We start from the raw sequence: 24156 nt of genomic DNA on the forward strand, positions 1-24156 counted from the left end.
ATGCTTCGCCTTCTCCACCTGCCCCATATCACCTTGGCTAACCGCGTACCAGATAGTGCCAATGCTTGGGTCATCACGCTGAGCCACCTCTACTTCCTGGGGACTCAAATCCGGCAGCTGCCTGTTCCTCAGAGCAGTCACATTACAGTAAACAGTGGGCAGCGCGTCACCGTCAGCCCCCAGTTGATCTACTGCCCGATCCGTTCCCATCTGTGCTCCTACTTCCTCGTCGCTCCCAACTTGACACATGGCCTTTACTCCCTGGGCAGGGACACTCTTCCACTCCTCGGCCGTGCCCGACTCGTCGTGCGCCCGACGAGACAGGGCATCTGCATCGATGTTCCGACTCCCCGGGCGGTACTTCAGGCTGAACTCATAGGCAGACAAGGCTGGTAACCACCGGTGCCCAGTAGCGTCCAGCTTCACCGAGGTCAGGATATAAGTGAGGGGGTTGTTATCAGTTCTCACCTCAAACTGGGCCCTGTATAGGTAGTCACTCAACTTGTCCACCACCGCCCATTTCAACGCCAAGAACTCCAGCTTGTGAGTGGGATAGTTTCTCTCAGATGGCGACAAACTCCGACTGACAAACGCTACCGGCCTCAATCCGTTTCCCTGTTCCTGGTACAGAACAGCCCCCAGACCGTCGTGACTGGCATCAGTGTGTAGAACATACGGCTTCCGGGGATCAGCAAAAGCCAACACTGGGGCCTGCGTCAGAGCCTTTTAGAGATTGGAATGCCTTCTCACATTGAGCATCCCACCTCAATCCAAAAGGTTCCCCTGGGTTCAAGTATCCTCCTACCTCCGACCCTCGGTCTCCCTTCCTGCTCCTCCCCACAGGTGGATAGCCACACAGCAGCTGGTTCAATGGATGACTCATTTTCGCATATCCTTTCACGAACCGCCGGTAATATCCGCAAAACCCCAAAAACGAGCGTAAGGTGCTCACCTTCTGAGGTCTCGGCCAGGTGGTGACTGCGGCTATCTGACCCGGATCGGTGGCCACTCCATTTCGCGAGATTATGTGCCCGACATAGCTGACCGACGTCTTACAGAACTGGCACTTATCCAGGGAAAGTTTTAACCCTTCCTCCTTCAGCTGACTCAGCACCTTCAGCAGCCGCTCCTCATGTTCCTCCAACGTAGATCCAAACACTATCAGGTCGTCCAGGTACATCAATACCTCCAGCAGGTTCATGTCCCCCACCGTCCGCTCCATGAGCCGCTGGAAGGTGGCTGGGGCCCCCGAGATACCTTGGGGCATTCGTTCAAACTGGAAAAACCCCAGGGGACAGATAAAGGCTGTCTTCTCCTTATCAGTCTCGCTCATCGGAATCTGGTAATACCCACTCCGCAAATCCAATACACTGAACCACTGTGCACCACTCAGACAGGCCAAGGCATCTTCCACCCTCGGGACTGTATATTGGTCGGGAACAGTGCGGCGGTTCAGGGTCCTATAGTCGACGCACATGCGTACCTTCCCATTTTTCTTCCTTGCCACCACTATGGGGGACGGATAGGGGCTTCGGGACTCTGCAATAATCCCTGCGTCTTTCAACTGCTGCAAGTGCTGCCGCACATCCTCCACATCTGCTGGGGCCAACCGCCGCGACCTCTCCCTAAACGAGGTGTCATTTGTCACCCGAATGGTGTGCCGAGTGCTCTTGGAACATCCTACATCAAACTCGCCCTGAGAAAAGACACCCCCTAACTTCAGCATCTTCTCCACCAGCCTGCTCTTATACGCCGGCGGTACAGGGGAGTTTTCAAAATTAAAGGTCTCCTTGGTCAGCCACCCCCCGTTTCCCAATAGTTCTCCTCCAGTGGGCTTCACGGGGGCGCTGGACATCACCGTCACCGGGAACAAGTGCGCGAGGGGCATCCCACGCTTAAAGGTGATCTCCCTCTCCGTTATGTTCCGTATCATCACCCCCATCCACCGTGCCTGTACAGCTGAGGGCCTCTGCAATTCAGGTCTCACCAGCGCCCCAGCCGGGAACCGGGACTCCCTTTCCAGGTCGTCGGGGGCGTCTACTAGCAGGGCCTCGCCCGGCGGTTATCCGGGGAATCTGGGGGTCCCCATCACTAATGCCGCCTCCCCTGGCCGTATCACCTTAGGCCTCGCCTGAATGCACCACACCGTCCCTCGTTTGCACTCAGGTTCCAGCCCCTGGGGGTCACCCACTCCTTCGTACACCGCTCGGAACACGGGGTGGACCGAGAGGGTCTCCAGAAAGTTCTCCCCCCCTTCTTCTTACAGGCTCCCAAGAGCCGTCGCACCAGAGGGGAGTTAGTCCCCACCAACAGGGCAGCACCACCGGTCTCCACCGGGTCCGGACAAACCAACACCGGCGTTTCAAAGGCTTCCGATACTCCCACATCTCCCTCTGAAAATTCCAATCTCACTGACAAGTATCCATCGTACAGGTAACCACCATCACTTATGCCCCAAATCTCCAATGCGTTAAACAGAGTTACTGCCAAATGCTTCAGATATTTGTTGTAGAACGACCGGTACAGTAAGGTAACCTGCGACCTGGTGTCAAGGATGGCTTTCGCAAAGATTCCCTCCATCCGTAGGGACACGCTGGAACGGGGTCCCACCAGTCCATCAGGAATTTGGGCTTGTTCTTTCCGGGGTTCCATAGTGGTTTTCTGGGAACGTGTTCCTCCCGAGACTCCAGTCCGTTCCCTCACTGAGCCTCTCCTAAGTTTCCCGGCACCTCTCCCTTCTTGGTGGCCCAGGGGCCCTCCCCCCTCGGCGCACCTCGTCTCCCACAATCCTTCCGCAAGTGGCCAGCTTCCCCACAGCGGTAGCACGCCCCCGGCCACTCACATTCCCGGTGGAAATGCCCCTCTCTCCCACAGTTATAGCACCCACTACTCGCCGCCTCTCTCCTCCCGATACGGGCCCCCGGGGACCCCTTGGATTTCTCTGGTCTCACCCCGGCTACCACCTCCTGAACCGTTGAAGACCGTCCCTGAGGGTCCGAGCCCCCTGGTCGGCCCAAAGCACACTCCTCGGCCCGTACCTCTCGGATCAGCTGTCCGAATGATGGAGGGGGGCTCTGCTTAAATGACTGCCGTACACTCCAAGCCACTCTGTCATCCTCCCGGGAACCGCTACATATCTGGCTCATCCTTAACTCCGCCACTTCGTCCTCTCTCACTATCCCTCGTCGCAGCAACCCCGTAAGCTTTCCTTCCAGCCTGAAAGCATAGTCTGAGAGCTTTTCCCTTCTTCTCTGCCCCATCCGTTGAAACTCCGCTAAATGCCGCCAGGGATCCCCTGACAGTCCAAACACTTTCTCCAAAGCGTCCAAACACTCCAATAGGGAAGCCAAGGGGCGTGCCACTCTCAGATCGCGGACCACCCGGGCCGCCCCGCCCCTTAAGCTTTCCACTATTCACTGTCTCTTTTCCTCATCCGAAACTGGCCACACCTCTAACAACTGGGATGTATCTTCAACCCAGGTATCATAGTCATCCTCCCCTTCCGGGGTGGGCCTGGCTCCCGAGAAAATTCTCAGCTTCGGGCTTCTCGCCAGGGAGGTAATGGCAGCCGTTAACTCGGCAGTCTCCTCAAGCCCATGGGGGCAGGGCCTGGCCAAACCTTCCCACTCCACAGTTCTACCTCTTGCTACGGGCACCCGGCCGTGGGTCTCATTTAGGTCCTCCTCCTCCGGCACCTCCTCACTTGCGTCCTCGGGGAGAGTGTGGAGACCCCACGGCCCCGCCTCCCCCTGGACATGGACTGTCGCTGGTAATTCTAAAGTTATGACGTCGGCACTCGTCTGCACCAACATCCAGCTAGCCTCCAGTTCTTTCCCACCCCTTCTAGCTACAAGTTCCACCTGCCCGATACCTTTAATCAAACTCAACCCTCGCACCAGTACCTCTGCCGGAATGCAATAATCGATCCCGCTTACCACACACGCATGATTCACCGGTACCTCCTCCAATTCACACCAACTTACAATCTTATCTCGCTCCATCTTCATACCACTTACCACAACGACAAGTACAACTTCCCCGAAAAAGTCCAAATCCCGGACGAGCCCCCACTTGTAACGTTCCGTTATATTGGCTCGTGTATGTCTAGGGGAAATCCCGCCCAGCACCTGCTTCAACACTCTCCTCAGGGTCAATCGCCACCCGAATCAATCACAAACATCAATCACCAGCCAGCACACCCAGTAAATCTTAACAAATACACTTTATAGATATTACTAATTCTATGACATTAATATGCATTTGATACAGAGAGGAAAGTAATGGAAGAAAAAAGGCGCCAACACTTATCAAAGTCCAAGTTCTTCGCGCGCTACCGTTGGAGCTCAATTCGACGTCAGACGACCACCCGAATTCCATCGACTCACGGCTCGGGACCACCCTGAGTGATCGACCGGAGCCTCTCCGCACGTCCGCCGTCCTCCTCGTCTCTCCTCCGACTCCCCGCCAAAACCCAGTCCACAGTCATATCATACAGCATGGCATCCGAAAACAAAACGATGCATAACCACCCATTGGCTAATAGAACCTTGTTATCATCATTTTAAAGTAAAACAAACTGTTAGCGCAAACTCTCTGCAGCGTTAAAACACAACAAAGCCGCATTCCCCAGATTAACATAACAAAATCGCCATTTTAAATGTAACAAAAGAAAGACCCCGTACAGTTGCTTCTCGTGTCCAGTTGTTTTGACAAGGACTGTTTTCTCCTCTTTCTGATTGACAGTGCGGTTGCCAGCAAAATCAAAGAACGCTGGTGTCTTGTCCGTGTTACCAATCAGTGAGAACGGGTAAGAATGTACCTTTTAATGCTTGATTACAAACGACTGGAAGGCCGCAATCTTATTCTCAAGGTCGCTTGGCAACTTCTGAGCAATCTTTATTTTTTGTCTCAACACAAGATCACGTCTATTCGTAAATTGGGTGCACCACCTTCGCGTAGTTTTGAAATTTTTGCTGACCTCGGTGTTTTTCAGTCCATTTCAACGCTTGAACTCGAATCATTTCTCTGGTAACAACGTATCCAGACGATCGCTGGTGATTCACCCACTCTAAAACTTTTTCTTCCAGTTCTGGCCACTGGCATGTTTTCTCGCGGTTTGAACATTTCGTCTTTGGCATTTCCCTCAGCGTGTCCTCTGCCTTTCTCCACTCTCTCACTTGCTTCTCGTTTACACTAAACTTCTTAGCAGCTGCAGAATTATTCGTTCCTTTAGGAAAATCAACCACCTTCAGCTCGAAGCCAGCATCATATCACGTTCATTTTAATCTTTTGTACATGGTGGTCGCAAACTCAATACTGAGTACACGTACTGATCCCGCCACCCCGTGTTATGTTTTAACGAGATTACGATGGGTGCTAAATGGTTTCACAGGGGTTACATTTCAGAGGATTCTTTACCATTGGGAACTTAATCCAAAACTTCCCTCCCTGATTTATTTATTAAGAATTCGCTTATAATGCTCTATGATGTGTAGGCCCATTTTCTTAGCAGGTACTGGTTCACAAAATTTCCAGGTTCCGGATCCAGCAAAGCTGAGAACTGGCATATGAGATCTTGTGATCTTTTCTGGTTAAATCAAAAACCTCTACAAAAGGGATGGCTTATACAAAGGTAACATAAAAAAGTCACTTCTTTTTAACCTTGAAAATGCAAGTGGGGGGGGGGGGGTCGGCTTATACTCCGCATCGGCTTATACACTAGAATTTACGGTATGTTATTTTAATTCAACTGTTAAAGTAACAAGCCTTTATTTTCGAGTCCCTTTCCTTTTACTCAGGTTTCTGAATGAGTGTTAGTAAGTGCCAAAAGGGCACAACTTATAAAGTTTAATTTCAGTCAAGGCAAACTATCTCATCAAATATACCTGCAGTAGATAGCAAAAATAGATGCACAGCATAGTCTCGTAGTTCTAAATCTGGAGCAATCTGTCCCAAGTGTAAACTGGGTTCTGCACTTCAGCTGTGGATAGCGATCGGAGCTCAATTTTCTACCAAGCAATAAATGCCCGTGTATAGTGGAGCTATTCAACCAAACAAATGAATCTTAGAAATTTGTGCACAATACTGCAAAAATTAGTGCAGTGGGTTCTAGTTAATTGAGGAAGCCACTAATTTGGAACAAATCTTAAAGAACAAAAAAAATAGCCAGCATTCATTTATTTGGGACACTATGCCACTTAACTGGACAGGAGACCATTGCTGAACAGTTTCTAACTAGCATCAATCACGTGTACTTGCGTGGTCTTTAGACACTACACCATGCTTGGAGTGAACAGTTTTTAACAAGTCAGCTGCATGTGCTCGTGCTATGTTCAAGTGACCTATAAATTCCATTTGGGCTGATGGGTGCCAATTCAAAAAGGTGATTTTTGTAATTTTGCTTTTTATTTTGACTTTTAATAAGTTCAGAACTTTGCCAAGACACAACGAAAAGATTTGAGACTAGCCAAAAAAAATTACTATAAGAGTCTGAACTGATTTTGTTCATTTACAGTCAATCAAAAGAACACGGCAGCGTACATTGGGAGAATTCCTTGGCTGATAATTATTAGGAACTAATGCACAGTTTTATAGCGCTGTAGTAGTATTGGTAGTGCTCTAATTTGTTCTGCATTTCATTTAAGTACATAATTTGTTACTCAGTTAAACAGTAGTTTTGTCTTTTTTATACTTTTTAATTATTTCCACAGAACTCTGGCTAACTAGGGCAACCGCTTAATTGGGCAAAGATGTATTGGTCCTGGTGTGTCACAATTAACTGGAATCCACTATAATGCACATTCTCTTTGGGAGTTAAAAATTCCAACTCCACTTTTGCATCATTGTTATGCAAAACATTCTTAGGAACTGTCAAGTTGAAGTTCTTCAGAATGCATGAGTGACAATTAAAACAAAATTCAAAAGTATAAATTCAAGAGATTCCGCAGGTGTTGGAAATTTTGAGGAATACACACAAAAAGCTGAAGAAACTCAGCAAGTCAAGCCAACATTTATGGAGGGGAATAAACAGTCAATGTTTCAGGCCTAGATCCTTCATCAAAGTTGAAAATTCAAAATTAAATGTAGTACAATTAAAACAAATATCTTATTAGTTACTGGTATATCTTGTAACTTCCAAATTGTTCTGCAAATTTAACAAGAAGATTGATTTGGTGCTTAGTTCTCAATACAATCACATATGCAAAATTATTCTATATTTTCTATGATAAAATTATAATAACCAAAAGATATTTTACCAAAAGCGAAAATAACCACAACACAAAATACACTCAGTGGCCACCTTATTAGGCATAGGGTTGGAACCAAGTGTGGTTGCCTGCTGCTGTAGCTTATCCACTTCAAGGCTTGAAATGTTGTACCATTAGAGATACTCTTGCACATCACTGTTGTATCACCATTCTCCTCTGACTTTTCTCATTAACAAGGCATTTTCACTCACAGAACTGTCACTCACTTGATGCTTTTTTTTGTTAACTCTAGAGACAGTTGTGCATGAAAATCCCAGCAGATCAGCAGTTACTGAAACCACTCCATCTGGCATCAACAGTCATTCCACAGTCAAAGTAATTTCTTCCCCATTCTGATGCTTGGTCTGAACAACTGAACCTCTTGACCATGTCTGCATGCTTTTATGCACTGAGTTGCTGCCACGTGATTGGCTGATTAAATATTGGCATTAATGAAATGTACCTAATGAAGTGGCTACTGAATGTATATTCGGAGTCAATCAGTATCACAGCATTTCAAACAAGACATACACACTGACAGCTGCAATGTTGTTTGAATATTGCACTGAAAGATAAGCTTTGAGTTACATTTTTTTTATATGTCGAAGATTCTAGTTACCTTCTCCACTCGAAGCAGCAGAGAGCGTCTCTGAAGCACAAGGCACCCTCAAATTGGAATCTGAATGAATAAGGACCATTATGATTTGATTGTGTAAAAGAACATACGTAAAACACATTAAGCAAAAATTAGGTCTCACATTGATATTGCTATCAAGAGACAGATGATCTCCCTATGATTATCCAGCACTCCATTTTCCAATGGAATTCTAAAGATACAGCATTTAACTGCAGTATGCTTTTGATTGGAAGTTAGGGTAAATTTGGAAAGGGAAAGGAGGAAATAGATTATCTACAGTTGAAAATAAAACTAAATCTGATTGTATATAAACAATGTGCTGAAACAGCTGTATTTATACTTGACAATCCAGACATTTCAAACAAGGTTCAATCTCCAATTTGGGAGGCAGGATTGTTTAGAAAGTAGAAAACTAGATTGTTTTCACATTTCCTTAAACATGTCGCAAACCCCATCTGCGTGAACACCAGTTGCTGGATTAGGTAATTATAATGGCCTCTATTGTCAAATTGCTAACCAATAACCAATGAGCAAGGTTTAATATGGCTACTTCAATAAAGGCAATTGACAATTCTGAAGGGACTGTCCACAGCTCGACGAGAACATATACAGTAGTGCTAAAAAGATTGTGAATCCTGTAGAATTTTCTCTATTTCTGCACAAATATGACCTAAAATGTGCTCAGATCTTCACGCGTCCTATAACTAGATAGAGAACCCAATTAAATAAATAACACAAAAACATTATACTTGTTCATTTATTATTGAGGAAAAATTATCAAAAATTATGTGTATTTATTGGAAAAAGTTTGTGAACCTCTGTGGTAATGCCTTCTACAAAACTTATTGAAGTCAGGTGATGCAATCAATGAGATGAGATCGGAGGTGTGGGTTGCAGAGGTATCCTGCCCTATAAAAAAGACACACGAAGTCAGGTTACTGACAGAGCCTGCTCTTCTCAAGAAAGTTGTTTATGTGCACCTCGATCAAAACAACTTTCACGGGCCCTTAGAAGAATTGTAGAGATGCATGAAGCTGGAAAAGGCTACAAAAGCATTTCTAAAGACCTGAGTGTTCATCAGTCCATAGTAAGAGAAATAGTCTACAAATGGAGGAAACTCAGAACTGTTGCTTCTCTCCCTTGGAGTGGGCACCCTGCAATGCTGAAGGAGGTGAAAAAGAACCTAAGGGTAACAGCAAAAGACCTGCAGAAATCTCTAGAACTTGCTAAAGTCTCTGTTCATGTGCCCACTATAAGAAAAACACAACAAGAGTGTTGTTCATGGAAGAACACCACGGAGGAAACCACTGCTCTCAAAACAACCCAAACAAACAAATATTGCTGCACGTCTCAAGTTTGCAAAAGACCACCTGGATGTTATAGAACACTTCTGGGACAATGCTCTGTGGACAGTTGAGACAAAAGTTGAACTTTTTGGCGGAAATGCACATTGCTATGTTTGGAGGAAACAGGGCACTGCACATCAATACCAAAACCTCACAACTGTGAGGCATGGTGGAAGGAGCAACATGGTATGGGCTGCTTCACTGTCTCAGGGCCTGGACAGCTTGCAATTGACGAGAGAACAATGAATTCAAAATCGTATCAAGACATTTTACAGGAGAATGTCAGGGTAGCAATCTGTCACCTAAAGCTTAATAAAAGTTGGATATTGCAATGAGATAATGATCTGAAAGACAAAGGTAAATCAACAACAGAATGGTTTAAAAAGAAAAAAGTTCATGCTTTGGAATGGTTGAGTCAAGTCCTGACCTTAATCCTATAGAAATGTTGTGGAAGAACCTGAAGCAAGCAGTTCATGCAAGAAAGCCCACCAACATCCTAGAGTTGAAGCAGTTTTGTAAGGAGGAATGGCCTAAATTTCCTCCAAGCCAATGTGTAGGACTGATCAACAAGTTACCGGAAACGCTTGAAGTTATTGCTGTATAAGGGGGATCACACCAGTACTGAAAGCAAAAGTTCACATACTTTTCCCAACAAATCTATGCAATATTGGATCACTTTTCTCAATAAATGAAGTATTGTGTTTTCTGTGTTATTTATTTAATTTGGTTCTCTTTATCTACTTTTAAAACTTACATGAAGATCTGATCACATTTCAGGTCTTATTTATTCAGAAACAGAAAATTCTACAGCGTTCACACACTTTCTAACACCATCGTATAAGAGAATGGAGGCTCATGCCAAATACCCAGAAATTAAATTGCTTTTAATGAGAGTTGGCAAAAAGAGTATGGAACATTATATTTTGAAGACCACTTTCAACTTTTTTTGTGAAAAAATAATTTCAAAGGATTAGGATAATACTGTGACTAAATCTTAATTCATCAGCTAGTGTTACAAGAATCAAACTTACTTAATCCAAGTTCCTTCACATATTTTTTATTAGATCAACTCCCAAATATCAAGTATACAATTCTCATAAATCAAATATGCAAGTAAATTAATTTACTTTGGTATTATAACTCCAATAGCCCTAAATCACTCATCATCAGAACTTTGTTTGGAAAAGGATTTTTTCCTGCATTTTTTTTTAATATATATTAAACAGTGAGCATTGGAAACTTGTTCTACTTGTGTCTCAGAAAAAGATTTCCCTCCTCTCCAGAAAAAAAATTACACTCACAATGATTGCTGACCTCAAAAGACACTTTATGTGAGTCATTTCACCTGTTGTCTCTCAAAGATAAAAATCAGCAATGGTGTACTCTCTACTGGCTAGGTGAATGCACCCCCAACAGGTCTCATGTAGCTCAAGACGATCCAAGATAAAGGAAACCAACTGATTAGTGCATTATTACCACTCAAAACTTTCACCTGATGCACCACCAATACTCACAGCTGTTGTGTAGTCAGCCTCCAAAATGTAGTGAAGCTACTCACAAGGCCACTCTATTAGCATCTCCCAAATCCATGACACCTACTGCCAAGGACAAGGGTGAACACCACACCCCAGAGCTCTCTCTCCAGGCTATACATCATCCTCCAACTTGAAAATCACTTGTCCTTTATTGCTCTGGATCTAAACTGTCGAGGTTCTGAACTGACAACACTGTGGAAGTAGCTTCAACTGAAAGACTACAATAATTCAAGGTGGCAATTCATCAACACTTAAAGGACAATCTGGGAAAAGATACAAATGCTGGACTTGCTGGTGAGGACCACCAGCCCGTGAACAAGTTAGAAAGCTGAACCTGGTCAATATTCTCATAGCATAGTTTCTTTGGAATCAGTTTTGACTGACAAGTAGGGCACAGGGTGGGTTGTTGATTAAGAAAGAAATTTCTTTTTGAGCAAGTGAGAAGGCAGAGAAGAAACAGGTTCAATTGATCATAGAGCATCAGGGCATTTTGTTGGGAGGCAACTTCAATATTTTCTGAACACTGGAGAGTGTCTAGAGGAAGTTCATGAGAATGATCCCAGGAATGAAAGGGTTAATGTATGAAGAGTGAGAGATGGCTCTGGGCCTGTATTCACCTCATGTTTAGAAGCATGAGGGAGGCTCTCATTGAATATTCCAAAGCCTACAGAGAGTAGATGTGGAGAGGATGTTTCCAATAATGGGAGAGTCTAGAACTGTTGGGCACAGCCTCAGTATAGAAGGATGACTCTTTAGAACACAGATGAGGAGGAATATCTTTTGCCAGATGGTGATGAATCTGTGAAATCCATTGCCACAGATGGCCACGGAGGCCAAGTCAGTGAGTATATTCAAAGCAGAGGTTTATAGATTCTTGATTGGTGGGGATGTCAAAGGTTACCAGGAGAATGGTATTAAGGGGGGGAAAATAAATAAGCCATGATCAAATGGCAGAGCAAACTTGATGGTCTGAATGGACTAATTCTGCTCCCATGTCTTATGGTCATTATTATTGAGACTGGAGCACTTATTCCCTTTACAAAACAGAAATATTCAAATTCCATAATTGCCATGATGAGAATTGAAGCTAGATTTTCACAGTAATGTAACCTCTGGATTATCGGTGTAGTAACAGTTGTGGGACCCAGTTGGTGGCGTAGTGGCATCAGTGCCAGACTTCGGGATGAAAGGTCCCGAGTTTGAGTCCAGCCGGCTCCCCTGCTCGCTTTCCATCCGTGCTGGGTTATGAGCTGGTGATCTCTTTGGAAACTCACCTAGCAGAAGGCAATGGCAAACCACTGCTGTAACTTGCCTCGTACGCGGCTCCCCACTACGTCAGAGAGGCGTGGAGGGAAATCGACCCTCACCGAAGAAACTCCGGATGCAACGTACCTTTCCTTTCCAACAGTAGTGGATCAATGTTATTTTTGTTACACACAATGGATGGTCTGCCGGAGATTCTGGAGCCTAGGTAGTTGTCAACCTGTGCCTCGGCAGACTAACTCAGTTTATCAGGTTTTGCCTCTTCAAGGCATGACATGCATTCCATATTTGTAGAACGGTAACTGTGTGGATTTTACAGGTATGTTTGGAATTTTTTTATGATCTTATGATCAATCCAGGAACAAATAATTTGCTCATGATCATTTTCTACACTTTATTAAATACTGGGGATGAAGTACTAGAAGGCAGCTGGTTGGTTCTTCACTTGCAAAGATCAGGAGGGAACTCCATCACCGTAAGACTCTTCTTCCCGCCTGCACTGCGTAGGTTCATGGTGAGGATCAGTGCACATGGATCGATTCCACTCTTTAGGCAGGGGGATGTTCCACAATAGCACAGCAAGCTGTGACTACTGCAGGTTGAGCACTGGAGTCTTCCCTCTCCTAGACAGAATGCCTAGCAAGGCTAACAACTTCCATCTAACCAGGTTTGGAATTGGAGCTGTCCTTCTCCTCGGCTGGCTGCCAACGAAGGCTAATTAGCCCACCTTCCCCACCCAGTCATATCGCTGGACACTGTCATGCAATGACATAGCAAACTTGATAAGAACAGGGACACCACATGAAGGGGTTGCAATAGGCACAGTAGTGTAGGAGAGGCCATATGAGAGTGACCATACAGTGGTCCTGAGGTGATGGAAGACGCTTCGCCTTCCTTAAGTGAGCAGGATATCCAGCCCAGGGCTCACCCATCCACAGAAGGTAGGCATTCACAATGCCACAGTACAGCGAGAATAAAAGGCTGGCGAAAATCTAAAGAAAAACAGTGTTTAAAGAGATCTATACAGATGAATGAAATGAAGGTTATTTTAGCTAGATTAAATGTTATGTGTTATTTTAATTAGATTAAATGCATACACTGAACTGGCACCCAAATAAGATCAGCACTCATTGTTTGAAGCAGCAATTATCAATCCAGTACCACAAAACACAACTTCAGCAATTTGTTAAAAATATTTTTAAACAGAGTCCAGATGATGAGATATATCCCTCATTAAAAAAAGGCTACAATTCCCAAATTTTGTATTACATCCATACGTAATAAAAGACATTTTAAAAGCATAATTGACTTCCTTCCCCATGCAATACTTCTGATTGGAACATTTTAAATCAGATTTTATGTGAGCTATTAAAGTATGATTGGTTCATTAGAAGTGGCAGTGAGATAATTACTGTACCTTTCCTTGGGAGAGAGGGAGGTCGAGGCGGTGGAGCCTCCTCCCTGCACTGTGCTATAGTGGACACCAGAAAACAAAGAAAGAACAGTACAGCATGATAAAGTAAAGTGACAACTAGAGTCAAAGTGATGCACAGAAATGAGCAAAAATAGCAATGACATGTAGCGACAAGCAATACAACATTACAGCTAGCAATATAAAAACAAGAGCAACAAATCAGTAAGCCTGACTAGAAATAAATTAAGGTACACCCAATATATTAGAATTTGATACACGGACATTTACATAATGCTGAGCTAACAATTTAGTGACCAAGGAAGCTAAACTGCATTGTATTCTGTGAGCATTCAATTTTTATTGAACTTGTTTTGGGGAGGGGTCACTTTCCATAAGTCGGCTATTTACATTCCAAATTGATCATTTTGCACTACAACAAAATCTATTTAATTAGAACTGTAAATAAACAACTTTTATTTATTACACTTGAATTACACTTTGTAAAATTATTTCAAGACAGTGATATCTAACAGCATGCTCCCTCAAATACAATGAGCTTGCTTAATCACAAGATGCATACTTTTCTGACAGTCAGGAGTTTGACCAATTTTAAAAACTAGAGGTTTGACATGTTCAATGCAAGTAACTGAGAACGTCACACAAGAGACATCTGACCCAGGAGTGCATACTCTCTCCTGGTGGGACACACTCCACTTAGTACAGTTTGGCAAGAATCAAGGCCAATCAACACCGCCTTGTCATCTTGCCTTGCCTTGTCAATCAACGCAGTCATCTTTTGAGTGGGGGCCACTGCTTTAACATTTACAGATTTATTCATCCTAAGGGGGGGGCGGGAGAATTGAAATGTGTCTATATCAGATTGCTCAGTTTATCACAGTACCTATAAATACTGCTCATTTATCGAGTTCCGTAGTGGGGAAAATCAGGAGTGACCAAATTAAATATAATGGGAAGCCCGTCAAAGCTTGAGGAGTTCTAGTACTTGAATTAAGTATTTAATATGTGCTAGATTAAAAGGGATAATCAAAAGATAAATGATGCAAATAAACAAATAAGCAAACAGACTCAATAGGCTAAATATACTATGCTAAGCAGAAGTAATAGAAATCAAATTAACATCTATCTGACAATAGCATTGGACACTAAAAGGCGATAGGAGTTAAGTAACATGTATAATGAATAGAGTATAAATATAATGGCTGCAAAGGCAATGCTTTGGAACTACAGAATGTTGGACTTGTGGAGTGAAACTGCAACCAGAAAATTAAGTTTTTTTTTAAATGGCACTTAAATTAATGCTTCCCCAAGTATTTCCAAAGTGCTTTTAAGTATTTAAGCATTTAAATTTTAAGTGCAGAATTTGATTTTGGACCTGAAGAACATTATGACGGCAATGAAGACTGAAGATGGAGGGAATAAAATCTACATGTTTGTAATGTAGTCTAAATGTTAGTTCTGCACTCAAGTTAACATGTAAATTGTTTTATAGATGCTAACCATTTCACACAGAGCTGATAAAGAACCAACTTATTTCCATAGCAAACAACAGGAATTCTGCAGATGCTGGAAATTCAAGCAACACACATCAAAGTTGCTGGTGAACGCAGCAGGCCAGGCAGCATCTCTAGGAAGAGGTGCAGTCAACGTTTCAGGCCGAGACCCCTGAAACGTCGACTGCACCTCTTCCTCGAGATGCTGCCTGGCCTGCTGCGTTCACCAGCAACTTTGATGTGTGTTGCTTTTATTTCCATAGCATTTTCTTTGGGCTCTGGACTTGTAAATACTTGTCACAAAATTTTGATTGGTAACAGTAACTGCTGAAACAAACTTTGTTAGTTTCTAGCTTAGCAAAGTGGAAAATGAAGTAAAGCCGTGACCCCAGTTGTTCTAAACTTTAGAATCTAACGTACATGTTGAATAGATTTCTCTCTACATACTATACAATTTTAAAATCATTGCAATTTCAGCTTAATTTTAAAGCTTTTTTGATGCTTCCAACAGGCAGAGTTTAAAAATTTAGTTCTTAATAATTCATATGACCAGTTAAACTAGCACACTGGCTACAAGAAACATCTGATCTTTTATGTACAATAACTTTATAAGTCATAGCAGTTACTGATTAAAAACAAGGACATAACATTTGTGCTTTGTACTAAGTTACTGGGGTTATTAAACATTGAAATTAACATTTTGACCAGTTTCAAACTTACAAACAAAATGTTTTAACACTGGTTTTAATTTTAAGAATTTGAAAATAAAGAAATAATGATAGGTACTATTTTGACAATTATTTCCAGTAATACCTTTCACATTTATGTGAAGAGCTTACTGAAAGAACAATCATCTTAAAACTTGCAGTTTGCAGTATTACTTTATTCTAATGGCAACACCAAGTGGTCCACAAACTTAAATGGGTAAAACTGTATCGGTCTTTGAACTGTACATGTTAGATACATATATACTTACCATCTCCTTGTGAAGCAATGACTTTTGATGGTGGGGTGCTCATTCTCTTCAGGCTGGGCGGGCTTTCTGAAGTAGAATCCACACTGAGCGCAAAACAAAACAAAAGCTTAACAGTTGCACATTTTTCACATCTGCCTTGTCTGTTATTTTGTTCTGAAGTTGCAATCTTAGATTGTAGCACCTTATTTCAAATTCACAACTTATCGTAAAACTTCTTTTTAAAAAATCAGTGTAATTTAGCACATCATGTCCATGACTACCATCAAACACCAACCCTACACTCCCATTTACTTTCCCCCACATTTACCTCAACCGCCCTAAACTCACCTACATGAAGTATAATTTACAGCAGCCATTAACCCACACATCCTCAGGTTTTGGTTCACTATTTAGTGAACCAGCCACACAAACGCTTTTTTTTTGGTTACACTAGCTACCAGTTAACTTTGCAGATGACACTAAATTAGGTAGCATCGTTGTTAGTGAAGATGGTTATCAAGATTACAGAGGAGGATCTTGATCTGCTGAGTAAGTGGGCCAAGAAATGGCAAATGGAGATTAGTTTAGGAAAGCATGCGGTGTTATGTTTTGGTAAGTCAAATATAGGTAGGACTTTCCACAGTGAATGGCAGGGTCCTGGTAAGTGTAGAACAATGGACCTAGGGGTACAAGTACATCGCCCTCTGAAAGTATCATCGCAGGTAGAAAGGATGGTAAAGGCAGTTTTTGGCATTCTGCCCTTCATTAGTCAGGGCACTGAGTATAGAAGTTGGGTTGTTATGTTGCAGTAGTAACATGATGTTGGAGAGACTGAATTTGGAATAGTGTTCTGTTTTAATCATCCTTTTATGGGAAAGAAGCCATTAAGCTGAAGAGAGACTGCAGAAGAGAGTTACATGGATGTTGCCTGGACTGAAGGGGCACAGTAACGGAGAGAGGATGAGCAGGCTGGGGCTTCTTTATTGGAGCATCAGAGAATGACCGGTGATCCGGCACTGCCAAGATGGCACTGGCGATATACGGTGACATTTTACGGGCAGCTCACAGAACTACTAGATATACCTCACTTCGCAGTATGTAATTTCCCTTCAAAAAATGTAGTTTTGAAACATCGAAAAACAAAATACAGATTTTGTGATCTCCTAAAAGACTTGGCAAACTTGACCCTCCGAAATACAGGTATGGCACCTTGAAGATGAAGGTCGGCAATGGCCAGTGCAGCCATTGTTGGAGCAAATATCAAGCAGATTAAAATATCGAGGCTTGAGAACAGAAGACGAACCAGTGTTCAGCACACTGCTCTGTGCCCATTAAGATTCTCCACCTGAGTACATCCCATCTCCCTCTCCTCTCCTCTCGATACTACCATTGGGCAAGAGGTGCAGGAGTCTTGGATCCCTGTCGCGAGGTTTGGGAGCAGTGTTGTCCTGCAACCACCGGGTCCATGGACCAGCTGTACTCGCCTCAGCACAGAATTGACCCCACAACGGTGGACACTTCTGGGGACCCTGCAGAGCGTACTCTATGTATTAATTATATGCTTTTAAAATTATTTGCATGATTTGTGCTCTTTTGCACATTGGATGTTTGTCAGTCTTTATCGTATGTGGTTTTTCATGGATTCTATTCTGTTTGATTTGTGGCAGCCTGTAAGAAGCTGAATCTCAAGATTGTATATGTTGTACATACTTCGATAATAAATTTGATTTAAACTTTGATCTTAGAGGTGTACAAAAATCATGAGAGGTTTAAGATAGGGTGAATGCAGAGTCTTTTTAGAGGGTTGGGGAATCAAGAACTAGAGAGGGTTAATGTGAGGGAAGAACTTTAATATGAACCAGAGGTGCAACTTGTCCACCCAGAGGCTGGTCAGATATTTAAAGTTCAACATAGAAACATAGAAAATAGGTGCAGGAGTAGGCCATTCGGCCCTTCGAGCCTGCACCGCCATTTATTATGATCATGGCTGATCATCCAACTCAGAACACCGCTCCAGCCTTCCCTCCATACCCCCTGACCCCTGTAGCCACAAGGGCCATATCTAACTCCCTCTTAAATATAGCCAATGAACTGGCCTCAACTGTTTCCTGTGGCAGAGAATTCCACAGATTCACCACTCTCTGTGTGAAGAAGTTTTTCCTAATCTCGGTCCTAAAAGGCTTGCCCTCTATCTTCAAACTGTGATCCCTCGTTCTGGACTTCCCCAACATCGGGAACAATCTTCCTGCATCTAGCCTGTCCAATCCCTTTAGGATCTTATACGTTTCAATCAGATCCCCCCTCAATCTTCTAAATTCCAACGAGTACAAGCCCAGTTCATCCAGTCTTTCTTCATATGAAAGTCCTGCCATCCCAGGAATCAATCTGGTGAACCTTCTTTGTACTCCCTCTATGGCAAGGATGTCTTTCCTCAGATTAGGGGACCAAAACTGCACACAATACTCCAGGTGTGGTCTCACCAAGGCCTTGTACAACTGCAGTAGTACCTCCCTGCTCCTGTACTCGAATCCTCTCGCTATAAATGCCAGCATACCATTCGCCTTTTTCACCGCCTGCTGTACCTGCATGCCCACTTTCAATGACTGGTGTATAATGACACCCAGGTCTCGTTGCACCTCCCCTTTTCCTAATCGGCCACCATTCAGATAATAATCTGTTTTCCTATTTTTGCCACCAAAGTGGATAACTTCACATTTATCCACATTAAATTGCATCTGCCATGAATTTGCCCACTCACCCAACCTATCCAAGTCACCCTGCATCCTCTTAGCATCCTCCTCACAGCTAACACTGCCACCCAGCTTCGTGTCATCCGCAAACTTGGAGATGCTGCACTTAATTCCCTCATCCAAGTCATTAATATATATTGTAAACAACTGGGGTCCCAGCACTGAGCCTTGCGGTACCCCACTAGTCACCGCCTGCCATTCTGAAAAGGTCCCGTTTATTCCCACTCTTTGCTTCCTGTCTGCTAACCAACTCTCCACCCACACCAATACCTTACCCCCAATACCGTGTGCTTTAAGTTTGCACACTAATCTCCTGTGTGGGACCTTGTCAAAGCCTTCTGAAAATCCAAATATACCACATCCACTGGTTCTCCCCTATCCACTCTACTAGTTACATCCTCAAAAAATTCTATGAGATTCGTCAGACATGACTTTCCTTTCACAAATCCATGCTGACTTTGTCCGATCATTTCACCGCTTTCCAAATGTGCTGTTATCACATCCTTGATAACTGACTCCAGCAGTTTCTCCACCACCGACGTTAGGCTAACCAGTCTATAATTCCCCGGTTTCTCTCTCCCTCCTTTTTTAAAAAGTGGAGTTACATTAGCCACCCTCCAATCCTCAGGAACTAGTCCAGAATCTAACGAGTTTTGAAAAATTATCACTAATGCATCCACTATTTCTTGGGCTACTTCCTTAAGCACCCTGGGATGCAGACCATCTGGCCCTGGGGATTTATCTGCCTTCAATCCCTTCAATTTACCTAACACCACTTCCCTACTAACATGTATTTCGCTCAGTTCCTCCATCTCACTGGACCCTCTGTCCCCTCTGTCCCCTACTATTTCTGGAAGATTATTTATGTCCTCCTTAGTGAAGACAGAACCAAAGTAATTATTCAATTGGTCTGCCATGTCCTTGCTCCCCATAATCAATTCACCTGTTTCTGTCTGTAGGGGACCTACATTTGTCTTTACCAGTCTTTTCCTTTTTACATATCTATAAAAGCTTTTACAGTCCGTTTTTATGTTTCCTGCCAGTTTTCTCTCATAATCTTTTTTCCCCTTCCTAATTAAGCCCTTTGTCCTCCTCTGCTGAACTCTGAATTTCTCCCAGTCCTCAGGTGAGCCACTTTCTCTGGCTAATTTGTATGCTTCTTCTTTGGAATTGATACTATCCCTAATTTCTCTTGTCAGCCACGGGTGCACTACCTTCCTTGATTTATTCTTTTGCCAAACTGGGATGAACAATTGTTGTAGTTCATCCATGCAACCTTTAAATGCTTGCCATTGCATATCCACCGTCAATCCTTTAAGTGTCATTTGCCAGTCTATCTTAGCTAATTCACGTCTCATACCTTCAAAGTTACCCCTCTTTAAGTTCAGAACCTTTGTTTCTGAAATAACTATGTCACTCTCCATCTTAATGAAGAATTCCACCATATTATGGTCACTCTTACCCAAGAGGCCTCTCACGACAAGATTGCTAATTAACCCTTCCTCATTGCTCAAAACCCAGTCCAGAATAGCCTGCTCTCTAGTTGGTTCCTCGACATGTTGGTTCAAAAAACCATCCCGCATACATTCCAAGAAATCCTCTTCCTCAGCACCTTTACCAATTTGGTTCACCCAATCTACATGTAGATTGAAGTCACCCATTATAACTGCTGTTCCTTTATTGCACACATTTCTAATTTCCTGTTTAATACCATCTCCGACCTCACTACTACTGTTAGGTGGCCTGTACATAACTCCCACCAGCGTCTTCTGCCCCTTAGTGTTACGCAGCTCTACCCATATCGATTCCACATCTTCCCGGCTTATGTCCTTCCTTTCTATTGCGTTAATCTCTTCTTTAACCAGCAACGCCACCCCACCTCCCCTTCCTTCATGTCTATCCCTCCTGAATATTGAATATCCCTGAACGTTGAGCTCCCATGTCATTTCCAGTGCACAGGACCCAAGTTGGTACAGTCTTTTATCGATTCTATTATAGCTATTATTCTATTATGGATTTATTGAGTATGCCAACAAGAAAGTGAATCTCGGGGTTTTATATGGTGACGTACATGTACTTTGATAATAAATTTACTTTGAACTTTGCACAAGTGTAAAGGAGTAATGCTATTGATATCGCTTTGCTTTGGAAATTAAAGAGGAAAACCTCAGTTTATTAAAGAAGAACGACGTGTAGCAAGGCAAATATAGCTCCTCCTCCTTTAACGAAGGACACTTTTGATGGCATCATTTCTGGTTGATCTGCCACCCTTGTGCCTCTCGTTGTCATTCTAGGCAGGAACCTGTGGGTGTGAATTGGAATGATGATTTTGCAGGGAAATGTACTATGGACATTTGGTCGATGTTTAGGGATCTCTTGCAGGATGTTAGGGATAAATTTGTCCCGGTGAGGAAGATAAAGAACGGTAGGCTGAAGGAACCATGGGTGACAAGTGAGGTGGAGAATCTAGTCAGGTGGAAGAAGGCAACATACATGAGGTTTGGGAAGCTAGGATCAGATGGGTCTATTGAGGAATATAGGGTAGCAAGAAAGGAGCTTAAGAAGGGGCTGAGGAGAGCAAGAAGGGGGCACGAGAAGGCCTTGGCAAGTAGGGTAAAGGAAAATCCCAAGGTGTTCTTCAATTATGTGAAGAACAAAAGGATGACAGGAGTGAAGATAGGACTGATTAGAGATAAAGGTGGGAAGATGTGCCTGGAGGCTGTGGAAGTGAGCGAGGTCCTCAATGAATACTTCACTTCCATATTCACCAATGAGAGGGAACTTGATGATGGTGAGGACAATATGAGTGAGGTTGATGTCCTGGAGCATTTTGATATTAAGGGAGAGGAGGTGTTGGAGTTATTAAAATATATTAGGATGGATAAGTCCCTGGGGCCTGACGGAATATTCCCCAGGCTGCTCCACGAGGCGAGGGAAGGGATTGCTGAGCCTCTGGCTAGGATCTTTATGTCCTCATTGTCCACGGGAATGGTACCAGAGGATTGGAGGGAGGAGAATGTTGTCCCTCTGTTCAAAAAAGGTAGTAGGGATAGTCCAGGTAATTATAGACCAGTGAACCTTACGTCTGTGGTGGGAAAGCTGTTGGAAAAGATTCTTAGAGATAGGATCTATGGGCATTTAGAGAATCATGGTCTGATCAGGGCCAGTCAGCATGGCTTTGTGAAGGGCAGATCATGTCTAACAAGCCTGATAGAGTTCTTTGAGGAGGTGACCAGGCATATAGATGAGGGGAGTGCAGTGGATGTGATCGACATGGATTTTAGTAAGGCACTTGACAAGGTTCCACACGGTAGGCTTATTCAGAAAGTCAGAAGGCATGGGACCCAGGGAAGTTTGGCCAGGTGGATTCAGAATTGGCTTGCCTGCAGAAGGCAGAGGGTCATAGTGGAGGGAGTATATTCAGATTGGAGGGTTATGACTAGTGGTGTCCCACAAGGATCTGTTCTGGGACCTCTACTTTTCATGATTTTTATTAACGACCTGGATGTGGGGGTAGAAGGGTGGGTTGGCAAGTTTGCAGACGACACAAAGGTTGGTGGTGTTGTGGATAGTGTAGAGCAAGGGTAACCAACCTTTTTTGCACCGCGGACTGGTTTAATATCGACAATATTCTTGCGGACCGGCTGACAGGAGGGGGTGTTCAAGTAGGGTTAAACTCACCTCAATATGTCTTTTACAGTTAGGGTTGCCAACTTTCTCACTCCCAAATAAGGGACAAAAGTAGGAGTCAAATCCCGGGACACTTTGCCCCAGGAAAGACTACCATGACCATGAAGCCTTGTGCGGGTACCTGTGTGCGCATGCGCATACGTGCCAATTTTTTTCCCCACAAATCGGTTTTGCCTTCATCTTCCTGACTATACTGTACACACATTATTTCTACTTTATATAGGCCGTGTATTTATCATATCATTCCTGCTTTTACTATATGTCAGTGTTATTTTAGGTTTTATATGTTATTTGGTAGGTTATTTTTTGGGTCTGGGAACACTCAAAAATTTTTCCCATATAAATTAATGGTAATTGCTTCTTCACTTCATGCCATTTTGGCACGAAAGGTTTCATAGGAACGCTCTACCTTAGCGGGGAAAATACGGGACAAGGGCGGTCCTGTATAGGACAAACCAATTTAGCCCAGTATACCGGATGTCCCGGCAAATACGGGACAGTTGGCAACCCTATGTTCAAGTTCAGCAGTGCGTGACAGGGAATGAGGAAAGGTGCAGCTGACTCATATTGCTTCCTCGTGGCCCGGTAGCACATGCTTTGCGGCCCGGTGGTTGGGGACCACTGGTGTAGAGGACTGTCGAAGATTGCAGAGAGACATTGATAAGATGCAGAAGTGGGCTGAGAAGTTGCAGATGGAGTTCAACCCAGAGAAGTGTGAGGTGGTACACTTTGGAAAGACAAACTCCAAGGCAGAGTACAAAGTAAATGGCAGGATACTTGGAAGTGTGGAGAAGCAGAGGGATCTGGGGGTACTGGTACGTACCCCGTAACTGGGTTGCCAAACCAGCAGAAATGGACCACTTAGTTGGAGTCTGGATTACTGGAACTAAGAAAGTTTTATTAAAGAAATAAGTAACACAGTACTCTAAACGTAAGGATATAAATGCAATAGGTTAGCAATGATAAAACACACATTTACACAGAACTAGGATGATAGGAATCCATCAAGCTCTATTGCAGTCTAGGGGTAAAAGGATCAGTCTCAAGTGACACAGAGTTCAGTTCGCAGTAATCGCTGTTGTGCGGTTGGGGAGAAACAGAGAGAGAGCGAATGCTGATATTCAAATCGAATTCAACAGACCTTTGATATTCCTCGCAGTTAGCTTTCGGCGCGAGCCCTTTTTAATGTCTTCTGAGGTCACCGACTGTGACCCCTCCATTCCGGATACAATCGTTCTTCTGCGGTGAACCCGGCACCCAGGCAAGGGCGGACACACACACCAGGTTCCCGCCGATCGTACCGTCTCACCCTGTGTGTCTATGGTTGGTCCCGCGACCAGACCTCCAAAACTGCCACCAACTTGTGGGAGCACACCGCACTTCCAGGGTCTTGTTATCTCGTGGTGTGTCGCTTGCCTTAGCGAACCTGTTCCTTTTATCCTCCTGCTGGGGTGTCGCCTGTCCATCAAACTTCAAACAGTTCAGGTTCAAAGCAACCGGTCTCTGACAATACTCGGAACTGTGTCTCCTTTTCGTTAATCTCTCTCGTCTCTCATTAACATTTCTGAATGTTCCCCCATTGTCCTCTTATCGGCATCAATCTTCTGATAACTTGGTCACAGTACACATCCACAGATCTCTGAAAGTTGCCTCACAGGTAGATAGGGTAGTTAAGAAAGCTTATGGGATGTTAGCTTTCATAAGTCGAGGGATAGAGTTTAAGAGTCGCAGGGTATGATGCAGCTCTATAAAACTCTGGTTAGGCCACACTTGGAGTACTGTGTCCAGTTCTGGTCGCCTCACTATAG

The 24156-nt window shown here is 43.8% G+C and overlaps 1 protein-coding gene across 7 annotated transcripts in view; it reads right to left on the reverse strand.

Moving 5' to 3' along the window:
* itsn1 (intersectin 1 (SH3 domain protein)) overlaps positions 1–24156 on the reverse strand; it is a 234291-nt gene that overhangs the window by 82105 nt on the left and 128030 nt on the right. For 6 of the 7 annotated variants that reach the window (XR_011886265.1, XM_072259915.1, XM_072259909.1 and 3 more), the window contains 3 exons: positions 15930–16012; positions 13446–13499; positions 7867–7926 (listed from right to left, as the gene is read on the reverse strand). Coding sequence is in view for 6 of the 7 variants with exons in the window: in XM_072259915.1 (XP_072116016.1) it covers positions 7867–7926; positions 13446–13499; positions 15930–16012 (197 nt within the window). In the remaining variant the exon portion in view is untranslated. The remainder of the gene's footprint in view (positions 1–7866; positions 7927–13445; positions 13500–15929; positions 16013–24156) is intronic. The other variant, XM_072259914.1, reaches the window with a different exon arrangement.

Source organism: Mobula birostris, chromosome 6 (assembly GCF_030028105.1).
Source record: "Mobula birostris isolate sMobBir1 chromosome 6, sMobBir1.hap1, whole genome shotgun sequence".
In the NCBI taxonomy this organism is placed as follows: Eukaryota; Metazoa; Chordata; class Chondrichthyes; order Myliobatiformes; family Myliobatidae; genus Mobula; species Mobula birostris.